The following is a 24,440-nucleotide window of genomic DNA, read 5'->3' on the forward strand; positions in this document are numbered from 1 at the left end:
GCTCAAACACTCCGAGAGCTCTCCTATCAGCCTCCCTTAACGTCCATGTCTCATGACCGTATAAAGCCACCGGAAGAATCAGAGTAGTATACAGCGCGAGTTTTGTTTTCGTTTGCAGACTATGGGACTTAAGCTGGTTACGAAGTCCGTAATAAGCCCTATTTGCAGCTGCAATACGCCTTTTCACCTCGCGGGTAACATCATTATCGTACGACACTAATGTTCCAAGATACACTAATTCTTCTACCACTTCAAATTTTTCACCATCCAGCACCATTTCGCTACCACCACCACTAATGAACCCACGTTGATTGCCAGCGACCATGTACTTCGTTTTACTGGTATTGATCGTGAGTCCAATCCTCGCTGTCTCCCTCTTAAAAGGCACAAAAGCCTCTTCCACGGCACGGCGATCAATCCCGATAACATCGATATCATCCGCAAATCCCAGGAGCATATGCGTTTTTGTGATAATGGTACTGCTTCTTTGCACACCAGCTCTCCTAATCGCTCCCTCGAGCGCTATATTGAACAGTAGATTCGAGAGTGCATCACCCTGCTTTAATCCATCTAAGGTAACAAATGACGTCGATATTTCATCCGCAACCCTGACACTTGCTTTCGATCCGTCCAACGTTATACGAATCAGCCGTATCAGTTTCGCCGGAAAACCATGTTCAAGCATAATTTGCCATAATTCATTCCGTTTCACTGAATCGTACGCCGCCTTGAAATCAATAAACAGATGATGTGTCTGCAAGTTGTACTCCCGGAATTTATCAAGGATTTGTCTCAGGGTAAACATTTGATCCGTCGTTGATCGGCCCTTACGAAAACCTGCTTGGTATTCGACGACGAAGGACTCTTCAAGCGGTCTCAATCTGTTGAACAGAATACGGGACATAATTTTGTACGCCGTATTAAGGAGGGTTATTCCTCGGTAATTGGCGAATTCCAGTCTGTGCCCTTTCTTTAAGAGAGGGCAAATGAGACCGTCCAACTGGCTAGCAGGCATTTCCTCGTCTTCCCAAATTTTCGACATAATATGGTGCAGAACTTCATAAAGCTGCTAACTGCCATGTTTGAGAAGTTCAGCCGGGAGCTGGTCCTTACTCGCAGCCTTATTGTTTTTCAGCTCTTTAACAGCTTTTTAACCTCATCTAGTGTAGGTGACTCCACAGCTTGTCCATCGTCGCCAATATTTATTCTGTTCACCGATGCACCGTCACTTTCACTATTCAACAAAGTCTCGAAGTGTTGCTTCCACCTGGCAGCCACTTCGGTTTTATCTGTCAGCAAATTCCCTTGTTGGTCGTTGCACATGACGGGAGATGGCGCTGTCTTTCTCCGCACGCCATTGACAGACTTATAAAACCTCCGCATATCGTTCTGCTCCATTTTTTCCTGCGCCTCACTAATAACTTGTTCTTCGTACTCTTTTTTCTTCCTGCGGTGGGTTCGTTTTTCGGCTGCTCTTGCTTCCTTGTACCAATCTCTATTCGATCGGATACCCGACACCAACATTCGGCTTCTGGCAACGTTCTTCTCGTCTGTCACTCTCTGACACTCCACATCGAACCAACCCGTCCTGGATCGCCTCTGTGCAGTGCCTACCACTTCTCGTGCTGTTGTGCTCACCGCTCCATGCACTTATCCGTTCGTCGAGCTTCTGGCGTTACTCAGCCGATACTCCTTCTTTCGTTCGATACAGTCGACAACCGTGATCGAATTTTACTGGCAACGAGGTAGTGATCAGAGTCAATGTTCGGACCTCTGAATGTCCGCACATCGATAACATCCGAGAAATGGCGCCAATCCACCAGAACATGGTCTATCTGGTTGCAAGTTTCACCATTTGGGTGTCTCCAGGTGTGCTTTCGGATGTTTTTTCGTGCAAAGTAGGTGCTACTGATGGCCATCCCTCTGGCAGCAGCAAAATTTACTAGCCGTAGGCCGTTGTTATTGGTAGCGGAGTGAAAGCTCTCCCTACCGATTATGGGACGGAAAAAAATCCTCTCTACCGACCTGAGCGTTAGCGTCTCCGATAACAATTTTCACGTCATGCTTTGGGCACTCTCCATAGGCTTTATCAAGACATTCATAAAACGTGTCCTTCACGTCGTCCACCGCATCACTCGCTTCATCTGCTTGCCCATCACTACGAAACCAACTCCAATCTCTGCTTTTTCACCGCCACTGTGATAGATGTTATACTTGAATGCAGTGTTGGTCGTGGGGTCCACGGCTCGGAATTCGCGTTCTCCGGATCTAGGCCATCGGACTTCTTGAATAGCAGCCACGTTCACTCCAACCTTCTGCAGTTCACGAGCCAGAAGGCTCACTCGTCCAGGTTCATTTAGGGTCCTGACATTCCAGGTACCGAGTTTCCAATCATAGTCCTTATTTCGTTGCCGGGTCGGTTGCCAAAAATAACGTTCTCTTTTTCTTCTATCTCAATTTTTCGTGGTATTTGAGAGGCTTCAGTAAGCTACCTTACCGGGGTCGCGTTACCTACAACGCGATGATGGGGCTGCCACCTTAGGTATAGCTGACGCGATACAGCATTTCGTTAATCAGCCGCTGGGTACCAGGCAGACGCTGTTTGAGCCGCACCTCCTGGTGAACAGACGCTCGAGGCGTACCTTCTCACTCTAGCTGATTTCAGAAGGACAACAGTGCCCAGGCTGCACTACCAGCTAAGTACACAACCCTTAGCTGGCGGTCTTTTGCCACGACACCCGTGGAAGCGTGACATCGTCCACGGACGACACCCGTGGAAGCGTGAGATAGGGACTTGTGGGGACCAGAGCTCTGTTGGGCGCTCCTTCCTTGATGTCAACCCACCATTTTGCAGCCCCTGTTGAAGAGCACATGTTTGAGAAAACTGAAAGGGAGACGAGACATTCATTTTTGTTTCACTAATTCATACAATGGAAGCGAACTCTCATTCCAGTTCCAGAACACTCATCATTATCCAGGCATTTCGGATAACTGTACACGACCATTATAATGAATTTGAAAAACCGATGCTTGATCCCCAACGTGTACAATTCTTCACGACAACGCGTTCCTCTAATTAACTTATCAACGTTTGCATCGTAAATCTTCTGTAACTAACTTATGGAAACGCTGCTACGTCCTTTAATCCATCGGAAAGGTTACTCGAGCTATGAAGTAGAATACTGTTCCATGTCTGAAGTTTTGAATCGTTAAATCCGTAGTCCACTTTTTGTTATAATATCAATTATTTGTCATCCAAAAATCTATCAAACTAATTATATATCATTGACCAGGAATCAGGCATACTTGACAAATATGTGTCTTTTTGTCAAAGCGCGTACTGATAGCTTTAGTCCTTTTTCTTTGCTGTTGTCTAAAGTGACCAGGATTGTGCGGAACAGTCCCGGATTCAGCCTACCTGTCCCGCATTGCCAGGTGTCGATTCTAACGAAAAACAACTGAACGTGATATTCTCGGCCGAATCCTCGTCCAGCATGAATTTTGTTAACTTCTTCAATGCTGCATTCGACGGACTGGTTCTGATTGGAGCATGCGGCACGGTCGACGGACACCGTACAAGTGGTGCAGTTGAGGCAATCGGCTGGTGGGGGGGAAGGCTTTGTTTGAATGAACGATTGCACAGCGATAAGAACTAATTAGGTACCTGTGTTCACCAACGAAGTGACGATCAAAGACAGCGCGGTTAACTGCACTATAGGGGCCATATTTCCAGCAAATTTGAGGAGTGATACGGCCAGATGATGACGAAATACTGATGCTTGCAGTGTAATCTTATTGTGGCAGAGAGCGGAAGAAAGCCTGAATCACTTCATTCATTGCATTCAAACACAACGACTTCGGGCTCTAACGTCGCCTCAGTGCACTATGGATTGTATCTTCATATTACGGTGTTAATCTTATGTTTGACTTTTAGCTTGTTAAGATTTTAGTCCAAGTAACATTACTGTTATTGTCGAGTATCTGTAACTCATACAAAACCAAATAAATTCAAATCAGGCGAGAATATTGCAACCGGCTCCCTTGAAATTGTGCATATTTGGCATTTTTTTATTACGCAAAGTTGACGTAATGTATATTTTTATCTCACATCTAGGAGGATGAATATCATTGAGTGTAAAATCGTTGGGATGAACACCAAAATAAAGTACTATTAATTGAACTCATGAAAAAGCGATTCAAATCACATTGCAGATTTGTTCGGGGGATTCCCTAAAGTGTTGCTCATAAAAATGCTACTACTAGTTGTTCATATTACTATAGTCTGGCAGAAACACCGATAGCGTTCCACTGAAAGTCGATGTCGCTGTCAGGTCGTGTAGCGAGTCGGTTTTAACGCGTTTTATTATTTGTTTGTTTCTAGCCTTTATATTTATTGAAACAATTAGTTGACGCACAAAAAAATCACAAAAAAAAATCAAAGAGAAATCCGGTGGTCCAAATAGTTGCGGATATTGAAGTGACTTAATTAAATCTATCAGCGTAAAAAGCGACCCCAGTGTATATTTCACACTACTATCAGTAAGCCAACAGCAAAGAATATGTATGTAGTTCGAAAGCGTGGTTCTAAGCTAACAGACTGACGTTCGATAGCGGTGTGTGTTTTCGCTTCTCTATGCTAATTTATTAAATCTGATCGATTCTCGGAGCGGTTCGCAGAATTGTTATTATTGAGTGTACCCTCATACACATGAACAATTGATTACGTTTCTTAGAGAATAGATAAGTGGAATGAGATTTCATAGACTACACCAAAACGTTCTTCTGCTATGGCTTCCATTGCCCGTCGAATCGTGCTGGTTGGTCCTCAACAAGCATTGTCCAGATCTCGTGTCCGTAAACGACTACCGGTTCAATGTGGTTGAGGGTTTTGTAAATAGTCAATTCGATCTCTATACGATCGAAGCGTCTTGCGGAGTCCAAAGCACATACAATTTCCTGCCAAGGTGCGTTTCTGCTGATATCGTTTTCGGTGGTCACCAGGGAGCCTAAGTACATGAACTCACAAACCACCTCGATTTTGTCGCCATCGATACAAACTCGTGATGAGTGGCTAACGTTGTCTTCTCTTAACCGATTCAATACGGATTTTTGTTCGTCGTATTTCAACATAAATTTTGGACATTCTGCTTTAAAAACGTATGCAAACCATGAAAAAGTAGAAATATGTTTTTTTTTTTAGATCTTCTTCTTCCAAACCTTCCTTGAGTTCATATCTAGATGATCTACATAAACAACAAAGCGTTTTACGGAGCCACAATCCTAATTTGAAGTTGGCATTGCTGCTTGAGACATAACTAAACTATTTTTTATCAAATCGCAGTGTTACCAAAACATAAACGGTACTCCAAACTATTCTTGAGTTCAGATCTTGGAGGTCTACAAAACTAACAGAGCAGTTCATAGGTTCCCGAGCTTGTGTAATAGTTGGAGGAGCCCCATGGAACATTATTACAGCAGTATATACAAAATACAAGACTCCCAGAATATCTACGGTACTCTAAACAATTCTTGAGTTCAGATCTTGGAAGCTTACAAGACCAACAGAGTGATTGATAGGTTCCTGAGCTTGTGTGTTAGTTGTAAAAATCCCATGGGACGTGATTATGTCAATATATAAAAACATCCACATTCCCAGAATAGCTACGGTACTCCAAACCTTTCTTGAGTTCAGATCTTGAAGTTCTACCACACCAACAGAGTGATTCATAGGGTCCTGAGCTTGTACGTTAGTTGGAGCAACCCCTTGGGACATTATTACACCAGAATATGCAAATCACAGCATTCCCAGAGTTCTTGCGGTGATCCAAATCATTCTCGATTTCAGATACTGGAGGTCTTCAAGACCAACAGTATCGTTGATTTCCGAGCTTGTGTGTTAGTTGGAGAAGCCTCATGGAGCATCATTAGACCAGTATATACAAAACACAATATTCCCAGAGTATCTACGGTTCTCCGAATCATTCTTAAATTCAGATCTTGGGGGTCTACAAGACCAACAGAGTGAATCAAAGGCAGCTCAGCTTATGTGTGTCAGTTGTAGAAACCCCATGGGACATCAATATACCAGTATATACAAATCATAACATTCCCGGAATATTTACGGCGCCATACATGAGTTCAGATATTGGAGGTCTAAAAGACCAACATGGATTCTGAAGCTTGTTTGTTAGTTGGAGAACCATTATGGAACATCATTACACCATTATATAAAGATCTTGTAAGTTGGAATTGCTCAAATGGACATCATTACGTACACAATACGTACGTACGAAAAAAAAAACGTGTTACTATGATCACAAACATCGCATCCACAATTTTTTCGTTCCTTTTATCGTCTATAGTGTTAAAGAATAAAGCTTGGTCTACGGGTACCACGGCATTACCGGTACCGGTACCGGCTGGGCTATACATGTGAATTATTACTACTTCATAATCGACCAGAATTAGAGTAAGTTGCACCCTGAAGGCGTTGGTACTCTCATACTTACTTGTTTCATACTTATTATACATATTATATATTTTATACGATATGTTTACCCAAGTGTTTACCATTTCTATACGTATCGAAACCACCATGAGATGACAGTCTAACCAATAAATGAGGATTGCGTACCAAGAACTGCATATAGCTCGCAACACATTCAATCGACAATATAATTGGTTTCAGTATTGCACGGAAGTGGATGTTACTAAGACTAACATTTATATGTAAGAGTAAAGTAATTTACGTATGAATAATATAACAAATTTTTTTACGTATGAATAATATAACAAAACAACACTTCAAATGCTTTTCTCCATACTTATGCCAAAATGAATTAAATGTAATAGCCAAAACATGTTGCTAAAACAAATCTCTCTATCAGTTCCTCTGCAACCATTTAATGTGATTCTGCGAGATCGTCAACAGATGGTGGTTCAGTAAAACTTTCGAATCGACATGTTAAGCTCTGAAAGCAGTGTACCAAAAGGAATCAATGGTAAGGTTTCTCAAAAATAATCTTCTTCATCGAAAAAATATTTAGTAGATTTAGTAACAGGTAACAGGTCATTGTTTTTTTTTTTTCGAGAAATGCTCTCATTATTGATGAAATTTGTGTAAGGTGGTTATTCACAAAGTGCGTGACGAATAATAAAAAAACTAGAGGTTCATTACAAGAAGTGGCGAAGGGGAGAGGGGTGTTGAAAATGGTAATTGTTCCGTATGACGTACTATATCGATCTTCCCTACATGTCTTTTACCATACAATTTTTTGGCAGTAAATTCATGCTAGACTATCGTACATTTTCTTGTTGATCGATTTGAATATAAAGAATTGAACTCATGGACAATTTGTATTGTCGTACATATTCAACGAATTCTATAATATGTCTATAATGGTGTTCCGTAGAAGTCCCGTAGCGCTATTCCAACTCCTAAAAATAGATGGGATGACGTAGATCTTCATGTTGATCGATTTGAGTATTGAGATCTGTACTCATGGACAGTTTGGAATGTCATAGATGTTCAACGAGTTCTGTAATGTGTCTAAATGGTGTATCGAAGTCCCGTGGAGCTATTTCCACTCATAGAAATAGTGGGGACCTCAAAGATCTTCGTATTGATCGATTTGAATATTGGGATCTGGGCTCAAAGACAGTTTGGAGTGTCGTAGATGTCTCTTATAGTCTCCAAATCTCGTGGAGCTATTACAACTCATAAAAATAGTTGAGACATCGAAGATCTCTTTGTTGATCGTTTTGAATATTATGATCTGTACTCATGGATAGTTTGGAGTATAAAAGATTTTCAACGAATTCTGTTATGTATTTATGATGGTGTAATGAAGTCTCATGGAGCTATTCCAACTCATAAAAATAGTGGGGACATCAAAGATCTTCTAGTTGATCGATTTGAAAATAGGGATCTGAGCTTGTTTGGAGTTTGGAGTGTCGTACATGTTCAACGAATTCTGTGGTGTATATCTAATTGTGTACCGAAGTTCCGTGGAGCTATTCCATCTCGTAAAAATAGTTTAGATATCGGAGATCTTCATGATGACCGTTTTGAATATTAGGATCTGCTCTCAAAGACAGTTTGAGGTGTCGTAGATGTCAAACGAATTCTGTGATGTGTCTATAATGGTGTCACGAAATCCCGTGGAGCTATTTCAACTCATAAAACTAGTGGGGACATCGAAGATCTTCATGTTGATCGATTTGAATTATTCAAGGATAGTTTGGAGTACCGTAGATGTCGAATGTACTCTGGTGTGCCTGTAATGGTGTTACGAGGTATCGCGGAGCTATTCCACCTCATTAAACTAGTGGGGCATCGAAGATCTTCATGTAGTTCGATTTGAATATTAAGATCTGATCTCAAGGAGAGTTTGGAGTGTCGAACGAATTCTGTGGTGTGTCTGTAATGGTGTTACGAGGTATCCTTGAGCTATTCCAACAAATAAAACTAGTGGGGACATCGAAGACCTGCATGTTGATCGATTTGAATATTAAGACCTATACTCAAGGATAGTTTGGAGTGCCGTAGATGTCGAACGAACACTGGTGTGCCTGTAATAGTGTTACGAGGTATCGCGGAGCTATTCCACCTCATAAATCTAGTAGGACATCGAACATCTTCATATCGATCGATCTTAATATTAGGATTTGTACTCAAGGAGAGTTTGGAGTGTCGTAGATGTCAAACGAATTCTGTGGTGTGTCTGTAATGGTGTTACGAGGTATCCTGGAGCTATTCCAAATCATAAAACTAGTGGGGACATCGAAGATCTGCATGTTGATCGATTTGAATATTAAGATCTGTACTCAAGGATAGTTTGGAGTACCGTAGATGCCGAACGAGTTCTGTGGTGTGTCTGTAATGGTGTAATGAAGAACCGTGGAGCTGGAGCATAAAAATACTGGGGACATCGTAGATCTTTTTTTGATCGATTTGAATATTAAGATCTGAGTTCAAGAACTGTTTGGAGTATCGTAGGTATTGGAATAGATCTGTTATACTGCTGGACAGGCGCGGGATATTATCATAAAGCATTTCAATTTCAATTATTTAATCAGAATACGGTTAAAAATGGTGTTGATTCCTTAGAACATCAAATTAGAACTCAAGGATAGTTTGGATGCTCTAGATCATCCTAGTGACCATAACCTGACCTGGGCAATATTTTTCCTGGATGGAACAGTTAATTTTGAACATTTTTTCTGAAGAAAGCAAGGCTCTATCTCTTCAAACTGAATTTTGACAGCTGATTTTCGTCTTGGGTCATATATGACCCATCCGTATTGAATCGGTTAAACCTCTTCCTTTCATGTTCTTCGTCTTCGACGTTATGATGACTTGTCCAATCCGCTTAGCTACCCTTTCAGTTAGATGTAGGCTTCCTTCTTCTTCTCAACGTTGCGTGGGCTTCGTGGCCTTGCGGTTAGTGAAGACAGTCGTCTAGGTCGTCGATTTCTGCCCTAGTAAGGAGACAAAATTTCATAAAGCTGAATATTCTTCACTGGCCCACCCTTCACTGGGTGCTGTATAAATGCCCTTACAGTCCGTTGTCTAATGCTAGATGTTAAGTGTTCAGTTTTCTTTTAACTTGAATACTATAAGCGCATGCTCGCTCCTTACACTTAATTCCACTCATTAGGTTCTGTACAACATCTGGCTAAAGCTTCTTCTATATCCAACTACGTGGTACTTATGAAAGTGTCGCAGTCACTATAGCCTTTTTGCTTCCATTTTCTCCCTCTCCTTACGATGAAGATGGACGTGGCCAGTAGCAGTAATTTTCATGCTTTTGTTGTTCTTTCCTTTTATAGATTTCTGATAGCATTCTAGATAGGGATTTCAAAAATAAAACACTAGTTTGAATTCTACGAATTATATCAAAACAATGCAATTCATCTTGTAGCCCTGTCCTAGGTTCAAAACTTCATACAAAAGTCACTATTTGGTCACTGCTGCAATTGAAAGTCACTAGGGTATCTGTTCCATAATTAATAACATGCTCCTATATCAATAACATTCGCAAAACAGGCTATTCAGGCTCAATTTGTGTCGTGTTTTGTTGTTAGGGGCCGTACACATATTACGTAAGCACTTATGGGGGGAGGGGGGGTCGGTCAATATCTTACGGTCCATATAAATAAAAATTCATTTGTATGGAAAAAATCTTACATGGGGGGAGGGGGGGTCGAAAAACCCAGAAAAATTGCTTACGTAATAAGTGTACGACCCCTTATCCGGCGTGCTCACTGCTGAAAAAATCATAAAAATGAAAAATAAAACAATTTGCGCATCAATTCTTTGTTTTCGGTACATGGTATAAATTCATCGTTGGTCACTAAAGTCACTATTTTAAACGACATTCATCGCTACCAGCCCTGTGTATGTGATTCATTGGCATACTCTCGGAAGAAGATGTTGAGTGTTTCAGGGAGAGACACGAGAAGAGTGAGTAGCTTCGTTACTCAAATATGGCAACGCGCGTGTTACATCGCGGTCAATGATCGTTGGACTCATAGACTAATTACGAATGTATCAAATTGGATGAATAGGGAACACTGCTAGATTAACTTACACAGGTGTTGTTTGAACATGGTTATCAAATATGCAGCGGGTAAGCTGCTGTGCCCTCCCTATAACTATACGGAGACCATTGCGGCTCATACGTGACAGTTGTTACCTGGTTGCTCTTTTCCATAGTGAGTTAGCGACAGGGGTCAATAGGTCGTCGCGACTTACTAAGGCATAATAACACGAAAATAATAATAATACGTAATAGCCATTATACGATTAACAACCCTTTCGGTCTATTTTTTTTAAACATTGTTGGCCACGCCGTTTGAACAAACAAGCAGCAAGCAGCGCAGCCATCTCTGCTTTTCATTGTAATGTAACAATTTTTATGTGCACTGCTCACATAAATCGATAAAGCTCTTTACTCAGACTAAAACTAATTGATGAGTAAACCAGTGCAATCCAACCTTTGCTGATAACAGATATGAAGTATGTAGGTAAATTCACAAATCTCAGCCTCGTGCAACTGATTAGTGAGCTTGATGTGGCAACAGACGTTATATTAGAAAGTTATAAAAACGAAATGCACGAGACTCACCAAACCACTATTCTGAGAATGCAGTTAAAAAGTGTTGTAATAAATTTTGTATCATGTGCGATTATATTTTCGTTGATGACTTATGGTGAGCACTCATGTTATTCAGCCTTAAGCCATGATTTCCGATAAATTTTAATTCTCCAAACAGGATATGCCTTGACATGCAACACGTGTAACGATCGGGATTGCGATTCCGGTGGAATCGAGTTCAACTGTACAGCCGACATGATCCTGGAAACGCACCAATTACTAGTCGCGTTGAACCCTTCGTTGGATAGCGTTGCTCCGTCAACGAGTGCAGAATACGCCTGTTTCCGACTAACTGCGGCCGTGTTTGTGGACACGGGATTTTCAATTCCCTTTGTCGAACATGGCTGCACTTTCCAACAGACTGCATTTTGCGACGGTTGGGAAAGCGACGTGGTGGTCAACGAGTGCCATGTTTGTCACACTGATCGTTGTAATGTGGTGGAGCCTCCGAAGCCGACCACCACCGAGGGAGCTGTGTCACCAGAAGCGCCCAATCCCAGTGGCACAGGGGCCGGTGCAGATCTCGTCAGTGATTTTCGCAATCGGCTAGTGGTCGGAATATTGATTCTATCACTTTTGTTGACATAGAAGATTGACGTAGATAATAAATGATTATCAACCGTGGATCGACTATGTGGCTTATTTAGTAAACATATCCAAGGTGTAGTGTAATCAATCTTCAATGTTGAATTGTTTGTATATTTGCAACGTTGTAACAATCTTCGATCACTATAAAATGTAGTAGATCCTCGATTGAACGAGCAGTGATCATTTGAACAAAGTGCCTCGAGTTTTATTTTAATTTCCAATATGAGTTTTCTACCAAAAATCTCAGATATGTTTATTGCTTTACTACTAATCGGTGCCATCGTTAATGGTTTGGGTCTTATATGATATTGCCGATTCACGCATAATTAAATCGTTCCATCTCACAGCCGCTAATGCGTTACAGTGCAGCAATTGCCTCGATCCCAAAGCCTGCAGATCCGGTTCTGTTCCAAGGGTAGAATGTGACGATGAAAACGTATCCCTCCACCACAGGTTACTCGGGTATCGGAATCCAAATTTGGCTTCTGCTAGCGCAGATGACACAACTGGATATAAATGTTTCGACGTTAAACTGACCTACATCAGTCCACTGACCGGAAGTAGTGTGCTGGTTGAAGAAAAGGGATGTACCGACGCTGGAACAGATCTGTGCGATGGGTGGGATTCAACCACTCACGTGACGCGATGCAGTACTTGCGATTCCGGTGATGAGTGCAATAAATAAGGTTTAATTGATGATGAAAATCGTCAAAATAAACGATTGAGATTTGTTAATAAAAACAATGTTCAAAACACGAATAAAAATCATGGCAGATGAGTGATGACATCCACTGCACAGAGGTCGTCTAATCATAATTCATACCGACCGATTGCCATGCTATCAAGCATGAGAAAATTATTGGAGAAAATTATCCTTTCAAGAGTCGACCATTGGGTCGAAGAAAATGCATTATTATCAAATACTCAATTCGGTTTTCGAAAAGGTAAAGGAACAAATGATTGCCTAGCGTTGCTCTCTTTAGATATACAGCTGGCCTATGCGCACAAGGAGCAACTGGCTTCAGTTTTCTTGGATATTAAGGGCGTTTTTGATTCTGTTTCCATAGAAGTACTGTCGGAAAATCTGCACAGTAGTGGATTACCCGTTATTTTGAATAATCTCTTGTACAATTTGTTGTCAGTAAAACACATGAACTTTACTCTCGGCACTCTGACAACTTCCAGAAATAGCTACATGGGCCTTCCCCAACGTTCATGTTTAAGTCCCTTGCTTTACAATTTCTATGTTAAAGATATTTACAATTGTTTGGAAGGACAATGCACGCTTAGACAACTTGCAGATGATGCCGTGGTCTCTCTAAGAGGTCCATGTGCAGCTGTCTTGCAAGGACCATTGCAAAATTTCCTAAATAACCTGACTGTTTGGGCCAGACATTTAGGGATCGAGTTCTCTCCGCAAAAAACTCAATTGGTAGTGTTCACTAAGAAGCGGTACCCAGCTCAACTGAAACTAAAGCTGTTGAAAGATGACATAAACCAATCTTTATCTTCTAAATACCTTGGGGTCTGGTCCAAGTGTACCTGGAAAACCCATATTGATAAGAAAATTATTTTGAGCTTTTTAGTGGAATGTTTTCACCTGTCATAAGACGAGTTTAAACAATCCCATTGAATTCCACCACTTAATTGTATCTTGACAGATACGTATTTCGACCTCAACAGTAAGGCCGTCTGCAGTGTCTCGTATTTGTTGAGGTCGAAATACGTATCTGTCAAGATACAATTAAGTGGTGGAATTCAATGGGATTGTTTAAACTCGTCTTATGACAGGTGAAACCCATATTGATTATTTGTTAGAGAAATGCCGAAAAAGGATCCATTTTCTCCGTTCTATCTCCGGAACTTGGTGGGGCGCTCACCCGGAAGACCTCATCAAACTACATATATAAAACGACTATTCTCTCTGTTTTAGAGTATGGCTCTTTCTGCTTCCTCTCAGCAGCTGAGTGCCACCTAATCAAATTGGAACGATTTCAATATCGTTGTTTGCGTATTGCTCTGGGCTGTATGCATTCAACGCATAACATGAGCCTGGAGGTGCTTGCTGGAGTCACTTCTTTAAAGCACCGTTACTGGGAGCTCTCACTTAGAATACTCATCAAATGTGGAACAAGTAACACACTTGTATTAGAAAACTTCGATAATATGCTTGAACTGGTTCATCGTTCAAGATACCTGCGAGTCCATCTCAACTACATATCGTCAGATTTCTGTCTTCCATGTTATAATCCACCTCGAGTTCACTTCGTCAACGACAGTTCCTCAACTGAATACGATGTCCATGAAACACGCTATTCAAGGAATACCAGATCATATTCGACAAATATCTATCCCTTCCATTTTTTCTGAAAAATATGAACAAGTCACTTGCAATAACAGATATTTCACTGATGGTTCTCGTATTAACGGATCCATTGGCTTCGGTGTTTTCAACGTAAATTCAACCACCTTCCGAAAACTTGAACCGTGTTCGGTTTATGTTGCTGAGCTGGCAGCAATTAATTTCACTTTGGGGATAATTTCCGATCAACCCGTAGACCATTATTTCATCTTCTCGGATAGTCTTAGTTCTATCGAGGCACTCCGGTCGATGAAACCTGTTAAGCACGCATCTTACTTTCTTTCAAACATAAGAGAGCAGATGCATGTTTTGGTCGAAAGATCATTCAAGATTACCTTTGTATGGGTCCCATCCCATTGCCTAATCTATGGCAATGAGAAGGCGGACTCGCTAGCAAAGGTGGGCGCACAGGAAGGTGAAGTTTATGATAGACAAATCTCGAACAACGAGTTTTTCCCATTAGTCCGTCAGAGTACTCTTCAAAATTGGCAAATGATTTGGTCACACAATGAACTTGGACGGTGGCTGTTTTCCATAGTTCCTAAAGTTTCTGCGCGAGCGTGGTTCAGAGGTGAGGACTTAAGCCGAGGCTTCATTCGCACGATGTCGAGACTTATGTCCAATCACTATTCACTAAACGCACACCTCTATAGAATAAACCTGGTCGATAGCAACCTATGTAGGTGTGCAGCCGGTTACGATGACATCGATCACGTAGTTTGGTATTGCTCGGAAAACCACGCCTCCAGAGAGCAACTATTGGATACCCTTGTGGCTCGAGGTAAACAACTCTACAGGGATCGCGATGTGGTTTATATGCAGGCCATCTATGCCTTTCTTTGCTCGTCTGACATAAAAGTCTAATTCCCCTATTTTTTTTTTCTTTCTCGTTTTTATTTTGTATCTTTTTGTTCTGTGTAATACGAAGCTATGGCCATCCGGAAGATGCTCCCTGACGAACCACAACTCGAGCCCGACGCTACGCCATACCGTTATTGACGTCAAATACCCGGATGAGCAGCTGTAATACCTCAAACCTAAATCCCAACCTAGTCCGTCCTGAAATTACGCAATCTAACCTTGAGTCGCCACGAATATCTTGGTCTATACCCTTTCCCCTTACTAACTGTTGATAATAAGATGATATCGATTGAAAATATCATAAAGTCTTGGCTCCGTTAAGAAGACCCATGGGTTGTTGGGAATAAAGTTTGAATTTTGTAGAATAGACCTTGCAGACTGCATATGGGTTGTTGTCTTCTATTTAACACGTTTATTTGTTGTGAAAAACGGAACTTAATAAAGAATAATGTTTATATTTCATATGATGGACCTTGTAGAATGCATATGGGTAGTTGAATCACCGACGAACCGACGTGTCACTGCCACTACTTTTTAACAGTTTATCGCTTTTGCAACTCCGCTGCAATGTTCATACACATAGGTTGGTGGCTAAGCTACGAAAACTGGCTAAGCTGGCTAAGCGAACCATTATGAGGGTGGCGGTAGTGTTCGATGATTTTTCATCATGGCGTCGTGGGTAGCAAATTTGAATTATTTTCTATGCAGTGAGACGTCGGTTCGTCTGTGGTTGAATTCTATTTGGCACATTCATTTGTTGTGAAAAAAAATTAGTATTTTTATAGAAGTTTGGTTTCTTTGCCCTGCAAAGCTGAATTTCAGCTTTTCACTTTGAGAATAAAATTTGCATTTCATAGAATGGGCCTTTAGAATGCATATGAGAGCTCTTCATGTTTTCAAAAAGTATAAAAAATCAATTCTCATGCTAAAATAAGCCTCCTGTCAAATTTTCAGCGGATTCGGATAAAATTTCGAGGTAGCTCAAGTTAATTTAGTGTTTTTGGGCTATTTTCAATTTTGATAAAAATCTTACAAGAGATATAAACACTGGAAATAATCGCAACAACCACCGAGTGGACGTTTTTAGTGTGCTCTACAAGTCTTGTGAACAATGCGATTCGTTTCGTTTACGTTTTGAGCAGGTTAAAGTGATTTTCAAGGTTTTAACTGTTTCCCCTAAAAGTCATCGTCCTACAAAATTCTTGGATTTACTATGAATCATTGCTAAATTATAATATTAATGTTATTCCCCTTTTTCCCCTGATGTCGGGGAGCTTGTTCGCCACGTTAACCAGAATATAACATAATTTACTCCAATGGCATTCTGGGTTCTTAAAGTTTGACTAACCGACTTCACTCAGACCTAGGATCTCAAGCTCCATGCCCCACCCTGTTGGACTAGATTAAAACGTTCCATGTTCCTAATCGTGTCCGTTGTTTCTCGCTAAGAGTCATTCCCAGTAAACTAAAAATCGTATATCATAACGAATAAATGTACAAAGTGGATTTTTTTAGTTTCACATATATGTAAGCATATTGAAAAGAAACAATTCATCGTTATATATTTTTTTGCAACTCCTGATCATTGTACCTGGTTTACAGTTGTCATTTGAGTGATAAAACGGCCTACTTTTCCATACCAACAAAATGGGTGCTTTAATGACCACTCATTTGGGTGCTATAATGAAAAACCTACATTGGGACAGTAGTTGACTACATTTAGTTGAATTAGTTTGGGTGAGTGTTTAAATAGTGTACTCTAAGCGTCTCGTAATAAATGAAATGGTTTGTTGGACATAACATCACAATTTTCCAAAAGCAATCGCTTCATAGCTTTTCAAGCAATGCAATTTGCCACGATAAGATGGAATCTTATTGTTCTCTGACGCAACATAATTTATTGGCATGAATGATCATGTGGAGTGAATTCGATTGTATTATTTTGGTATAGATTTATCATATTAAAGCCCATTTTTCGTCATTGCAAAAAATTGCGTGTGCAACTCGTTGCAAAGCTCGTTTTTTCAGCACTCGTAGTATTTATCCAACTCGGCAAGCCTCGTTGGATAAACGTACAACTCGTGCTGAAAAAATCATCTTTTTGCAACTTGTTGCACAAACTACTATTATGTATCGATTTCGAGATAAATGGATTTTATGGAGAAATTACTAAAAAAACAGTTTTCGTAGATTCTATCCAGAATTGCGATTTAGCGAAAGTTTTCTGAACCTGGTCGTTTTATATTAAGAATCACGTGAAGTCAAAATACAAGAGAAGAGATGTAAAATACTATTTGGTTTGAAAACTATTTTGAGCTTTTTAGTGGAATGTTTTCACCTGTCATAAGACGAGTTTATACAATCCCATTGAATTCCACCACTTAATTGTATCTTGACAGATACGTATTTCGACCTCAAAAGTAAGGCCGTCTTCAGTGTCTCGTACTTGACTCGACTTGGAGTCGAATGGTGGAATTCAATGGGATTGTATAAACTCGTCTTATGACAGGTGACTATTTGGTTTGATTTCATGAGAAAGCCCCATGAGAGACCCAATTTCGCCCTCTATGAAATTTGTTTTTTAAAATCAATGAACAAAACAGATGGAACGCGCAAACACAGATAAAATCAAATACTAATATAGTTAATATAGAAACATTCCGACCATTGGAGAATACTTGCAGAAAACCGCAATGTAGCTTGGATCCATGTAATCATCCACATTCGAAATTCTTCAGAGGAAACATCACGATTACGGATAAAATTTTGATCGACATCGAAAACTGCCTGCGATTTCGGTTCCATTTGATGCATCGATGGTGAAGACCAGTTCCGATTGACATTTTTAGAAGCCTAATTACCGGAAGGATACCGGTTGAACACTGTATCCGACTGATATCCAAGGGGACTTCGGCTCTCATAAGTAAAAAAGCGGGAAATGCTTCACTGCCAGCCGGACTCCCACTCGAGTACTGGATTTATTCCGGTTGAATATTCGAAATCAACTGGAAGTATCTTTTTTGAATGTTGGTACAATATTTTTCATGCCATCTTCCAAAATCCAAACTTGAAGGATTTTAAGAACCAGATTGAAAAAATTTGGGAAAAAAATATGACGGATCACCTGACCAACTTCCTTATAACCCATCAAATCATTAAAACTTTCTAACGATTCTATCGAACTATCCAAATTTACTGTAAACTTTTAGAAAAAAAAAACCATTGGTTAAGTATTTACTTTGACTTTAGTAGTATCACAGTCTGTCAGTCAGTCATTCTGTGGTAGTATTATAGAAACTTTTTAGTGTATAGAAACTATTTCACATAAATGACTTTTCTCCAAAATATCACCCCGGCAAAAAAAAAAGTTTTAACGGCTTGAACACTCCACCAAAAAGAACAATGAAACGCGAGACGAATATGGTATAAACAATTAATACGCAATAACTACTTGATATAGTTCTTTCAAACAATGATCTAAAAAAGCCAGTTCCTATTAGTTTGCTATTTGTTTCTCAAATGAAGACATTTGCAAATTTTACACGAAACCATACTTTTATTGCGTTTTATTTTTCATGTTATTATTTGCAGTCGTATAAGTTGTGTCGAAACGTTGGCATATTCATTTCTACTTTGGCAAGACACCTTGTGCACATTATTTAAAACTTGATCAGCATTAAGCAATACTTATATTCAAATTATACCTGACAAAAATTATCAGTGATCTTTACGATGAATAAAGGAAATGTGTCCTCTGTGACTCTTTGAACTACTACTAAAATGATTCTAAATAGCTAACCAAGCTAAAATTACTTTGTTTATCATAAAAGTTGCATTTTAGCAATCATAAAATAAAACAACATCAAAACCCATCCGCAAATGGCTGGTCCGATTCTCACGATGCCACCATTTGCCACCCCCTCAGTTCCACTCCCAGAGTCAATTCCTCCATCATTAACATCCGTAACACCGGAGAAGGTCACACTGCAATTGACCGGTGGCTGCAGAGCTACCGGATCCCATCCATTGCAGAAATCGGCCTCCGCATAGGTACAACCCCGTTCGTACATTCGGCTCGAGGATCCTTGGCTGATCGTGAACTGGACTGCCAGCTCATAGCACTGCCAGGTGAGTCCGAGAGCCGGCGGGATTACCGGCAGTGTAGGATTTAGGTTTGCCAAGTCTCGATGCAGGTCGCCGGTTAGAATATAATCGCACTGCGCCACGTGCGTCTTCTGAGCGCACGAGTCCCACCCGGAAGCGTCATTGCAATGATTGCAGCTGAGAGGTAATGCTGGAAAAGTCAAAAATGTGTTATTTGTCCTAGTAAAATTTCGTGGATAAACAAACCTCCATGGATAATCAGTAGGAGAAAGCACAACAAGCTAATCAAGTTCATGGCTGAGATGGCAGTAAGATACTGAACGCAATTGATTGATTTCACTGATGAGACACAAAGTCAATTATCTCAACAAGTGTTTTAGTAAATTGGCGATGGATTAGTGTTTTAGTCTATAAAGTGGACACGTGTTACAAAACAATGAGCAATAGATAAGCTTTATCTTGATCTGAAAATCACACCAAGGATTCAATGATATTTATTTGATTCGAAGGTATTTATAATATTGAAGTACAAGAATAGAACTAATACGTTGCCAGAAAATTGGTTTCGGCGGGGGTGGAGGTGTTTTTTCAATTGCATTTGATAAAGCAATTTCGATGCTTCATCTCTGATACTGGTTATATTTTTGTTTTGTTTTGAGGCCTCTTCCCCTACCATCATCCAAAATTGTTTTGAATTTCCACGGAAATTCTTTGGAATTTCTGCAAGATGGTTGTGAGGGTGAGATATACAGTAGCCGTTCGATAACTGCAAAATGTTTACTTTTCAGTTAACGAATGCCGTTCGATAACTGCAACGCATTCTAGACGTAAAACGGTTGTCAATCGACGTCAGATGCAATAAAAGTGCATCTAAATGTGCAGCGCAATGCAGCTGTCACTGAGTTTGACACCAGTTTGATGTTTAGCGGTCCGATAACTGCAAACCTGTTGCAACTATCGAATTGCAGTTAAAAAGCATTGCAGTTAAATGACTTGCAGTTATCGAACGTTTACTGTATTATAAATTAGGCAATCCACTTCCAGCGTGCATTGATGACAGATATGCAAATATCATCCATATAACGGTTCGGTTGCCAACATTGACTATTGAATAGCAGGCCATGACTTTGCCTCTTTCCTACTCGGGCGGAGTTGCACGCTCGATAAGACAGCACACAAGCGATCAACCCACGGATAGCTCGTTCGGCGAAATTAGGCCGCACATTTGGCGATCCTGCCAGGTACTTCCTGGTCGGAAATTATTGATTTGTAAGTATCGGGACAATTTGTAAGTATTGGGACAATTTTTCATCGGTTTCGACTTGTAATGTCGAAGATTGATTTGTCCATCGATTTCGACTTTTGATGTCGAAGACCCTCTGAAAGAGCGTCGGATTGAATGATTTGCTAATCGGTTTCGACTTGTGATGTCGAAGACGCTCTTGAAGAGCGTCGGATTGAATAATTTGTCCATTGGTTGCGAGTTGCGATGTCGAAGACGGTCTGAAGCGGTTCTTATATCAGGGTTCACTCACTTCGACAGTAGATGGGAGAGACTAGCGCGGGGTGAAACATTCATTTTCAGTGCAAAACATAAACAAACTCGGTGGCTGCCCCATATAAAAATCCAAGATGGCTGAATCATGAAATTGGCATACTGCTACACCTGTCTGTATTCACCTTGGTCTGAAGGTCATCGGATTGCATGATTTGCTCATTGGTTTCGACTTGTGATGTCGAAGACGCTCTGAAAGAGCGCCGGATTGAATGATTCGCTCATCGATTTTAGTTTGTGATGTCGAAGACGCACTGCAAGAGCGCTGAAATAAGTTATTATATTATTATTATAATCTTTATTAATGAGGTTTTTAGAGAAATAAGTTATTTGTTTCCTCATCGGTTTGACTTAAACGAGAATATCGAAAGAACTCTGGAGTAGCGCCGAAGCAAATGATTTGTTTTTTCATCGGTTTCCACTTGTAATGTCGAAGATTGAAGACCAGATTGAATGATTTGTTGTTCTTATCGGTTTCGACTTAACATGAAGGTGAAACGCCTGTCATCCGCGGTACAATGGCACTCTATCCAACATTGCTTTTGGTACTTCCGTTTTTGGTACCCAGTTTCTGGGTGGTATACCCGTGTAAAGGCCCAAAGCTCCTCCATTCTTATAGGACCTGGCATTGGTGTGGACAAATCACTGCAGTTCAGGAATTTCAAGTTGAGTAGCACATTAATTATATTGCCATTTTTATTTCTTTATTAAAGTCAACCAGGACACTTATTCAATCATTTTTTTTAACTAATTTTATTTGCTAATTATCTAATACATGCATTCATCTCTTAGACTAGGTGTTCCGTGTTTTCTTAACACTATCATCCTTATTTGCTATGTTATATTTTTAGTTATTATTAATACATTTCAATTGCCTCTGGCAGTTAGAATTTTTCCTCTGGTTGAATTGAACCATGTAGGAATTACAATGTTTTCAACTTAAACTAATCTTAACCTATTTTATACTAAGGGTACAAGGAGTTAATCGTTGCAATAGAAGATTGCAACGATTTTTGTCTAAAATTGAAAATTATTTTGTTGGACATTTGTTGCAATGTCTCAATATTAGAAATTCTATGAAGTTCATTGGTACTATACCACGGAGGCAACTTCAGAATCATTTTCAGAATTTTATTTTGAATCCTCTGAAGTGCCTTCTTTCTGGTATTGCAGCAACTAGTCCATATTGGCACAGCATACAACATGGCAGGTCTAAAAATTTGTTTGTAAATCAAAAGTTTGTTCTTAAGACAAAGTTTTGATTTTCTGTTTATAAGTGGATATAGACACTTAATATATTTGTTACATTTGGCTTGAAGGCCTTCAATGTGATTTTTAAGAGTGAATTTTTGATCTAGCAGAAGTCCTAAATATTTAGCTTCGCTAGACCAATTAATTGGAACCCCATTCATAGTGACAATATGTCTGCTAGAAGGTTTCAAATAAGAAGCTCTCGGCTTATGTGGGAAAATTATAAGCTGAGTTTTGGAAGCATTCGGGGAAATTTTCCATTTTTGCAAGTAAGTGGAGAAAATATCCAAACTTTTTTGCAATCTACTACAAATGACACGAAGGCTACGCCCTTTGGCTGAGAAACCTGTGGCATCTGAAAACAAAGATTTTTGACACCCTGGTGGTAAATCAGGTAAGTCAGAAGTAAAAATGTTATACAAAATGGGCCCCAGTATGCTGCCTTGGGGAACACCAGCTCTTACAGATAATCTATCAGATTTAGAATTCTGATAGTTTACCTGCAGTGAGCGATCTGATAAATAATTTTGGATCAGTTTAATGATGTACAGAGGAAAATTAAAATTCATCAATTTTACAATCAAACCTTCATGCCAAACACTGTCAAATGCTTTCTCTATATCAAGAAGAGCAACTCCAGTCGAATATCCTTCAGATTTGTTGAGCCGAATTAAGTTCGTGACTCTTAATAACTGATGAGTGGTTGAATGCCCATGGCGAAAACCAAATTGCTCATCAGCAAAAATAGAATTGTCATTAATATGAACCATTAGGGTGGTTCAAAAAATCGATTTTGCTCCACAGTGCTCATCTGATTCTTTACCATGTTCTGAGGGTCCTCTGAAAATTTGAGCTCATTTGGATTAAAACTGATTTAGCACAAGCCGTTTCAAGTTTGCATGCAAATTAGTATGGGGAAATTTATTTTATCATTATACTGTTAATGACGTTTCCCCATTAAGCGCAGGTTAAAAGAAAACCTACATAGCTAAAAGGGATACTCAACAGCTTTCATCCAACGAAAACCGCATGTTGATTAATCGTCCCAATAATTAATAATCGATTTTAAGACAGGTTGCGAATATTTAGTCATGATCGTAAAACTTCTTTGAGGGCATCACTGAAATGTGCAGTGAAACATAGTAGCCTGAATTTGTGTGTGCTATCTTTCGCGCCACGAGCAGCAATGTTGCCTGTTGATGAGTTATGCAATTAGCTCCAGAAAACCACGGTATAGATTAAATTCGATTACTAATTATTGGAACGGTTAATTAAGACGCGGTTTTCACTGAGTGAAAGCTGTTGAGTGTTCCTTTTAGCTATGTAGGTTTTCTTTTAACATGCGCTTGATGGGGAAGCGTCATTAACAGTACAATGAAAAAATAAGTTTCCCCATACTAATTTGCATGCAAACTTGCAACGGCTTGTGCTAAATCAGTTTTAATCCAAATGAGCTCAAATTTTCAGAGGACATTCAGAACATGATAAAAAATCAGATGAGCACTGTGGAGCAAAATCGATTTTTTGAACCACCCTAATGAACCATCATTCTATTTAAAATAATCTTTTCAAACAGTTTGCTTATTGAAGAAAGCAAACTGATTGGGCGATAACTAGAAGCCTCAGCTGGATTTTTGTCCGGCTTCAAAATTGGTACAACTTTGGCGTTTTTCCATTTATCTGGGAAGTATGCCAATTGAAAACATTTGTTAAATAAATTAACCAAAAAGGATAAAGAGCTCTCAGGAAGTTTTTTGATAAGTATGTAGAAAATACCATCATCACCCGGGGCTTTCATATTTTTAAATTTTCTAGTAATAGATCTCACTTCATCCAAATTAGTTCCCAACGAAGGGTCAAAAACATTCTCTTGATTGAGAATGTCTTCGAAGCTCCGTGTAACCTGATCCTCAATTACACTAGTGAGACCTAGACTAAAATTATGGGCACTCTCGAATTGCTGAGCAAGTTTTTGAGCCTTTTCGCCATTTGTTAATAAAATTTGATTTCCCTCTTTAAGCGCTGGAATTGGCTTTTGAGGTTTTTAAGAATTTTCGTTAATTTCCAAAAGGGTTTCGAACTGGGATCCAACTTCGAGACATTATTCTCAAAGTTGATATTTCTCAGAATAGCGAAACGTTTTTTTAATTTCATTTTGCAAATCTCGCCAAATAACTTTCAACGCGGGATCGCGAGTTCTTTGGTATTGCCTTCGCCTCACATTTTTAAGACGGATCAGTAGCTGAAGATCGACGTCAATAATAATGGAGTTGAATTTAATTTCACATTTAGGAATTGCAATACCTCTGGCTTCGACAATTAAATTTGTCAAAGATACGAGCGCATTGTCAATATCACTTTTGGTATCCAAAGGAATATTAACATCAAAATTCCTATCGATATATGTTTTATATAAATCCCAATCAGCTCTATGATAATTAAAAGTAGAGCTGATTGGATTATAAATGGCTTCTTGTGAGATTTCATATGTCACAGGAAGGTGATCAGAGTCAAAGTCAGCATGAGTTACCAATTGGCCACACAGCTGACTTGAATCCGT

The 24,440-nt window shown here is 39.8% G+C and overlaps 3 protein-coding genes across 3 annotated transcripts in view; 2 read left to right on the plus strand and 1 right to left on the minus strand.

The window, feature by feature from the left end:
• LOC134225299 (microtubule-associated protein futsch) overlaps window positions 1–24,440 on the plus strand; it is a 334,589-nt gene that overhangs the window by 231,244 nt on the left and 78,905 nt on the right. The gene's annotated exons all lie outside the window — the stretch shown is intronic.
• On the plus strand, window positions 11,075–11,783 carry LOC134219125 (uncharacterized). The gene is made up of 2 exons (XM_062697821.1): window positions 11,075–11,214; window positions 11,278–11,783. The coding sequence occupies exons 1-2, from the start codon at window positions 11,115–11,117 to the stop codon at window positions 11,745–11,747; spliced, it is 570 nt and encodes a 189-aa protein (XP_062553805.1). The 5' UTR covers window positions 11,075–11,114; the 3' UTR covers window positions 11,748–11,783.
• Window positions 18,475–19,473, minus strand: LOC134219807 (uncharacterized). Its single transcript, XM_062698676.1, has 2 exons — window positions 19,321–19,473; window positions 18,475–19,264 (listed from the first exon to the last, which is right to left on the minus strand). Exons 1-2 carry the CDS (start codon window positions 19,367–19,369, stop codon window positions 18,792–18,794), a joined length of 522 nt encoding a protein of 173 aa, XP_062554660.1. The 5' UTR covers window positions 19,370–19,473; the 3' UTR covers window positions 18,475–18,791.

The sequence above is a fragment of the Armigeres subalbatus genome, chromosome 3 (assembly GCF_024139115.2).
Source record: "Armigeres subalbatus isolate Guangzhou_Male chromosome 3, GZ_Asu_2, whole genome shotgun sequence".
NCBI classification, from domain to species: Eukaryota; Metazoa; Arthropoda; class Insecta; order Diptera; family Culicidae; genus Armigeres; species Armigeres subalbatus.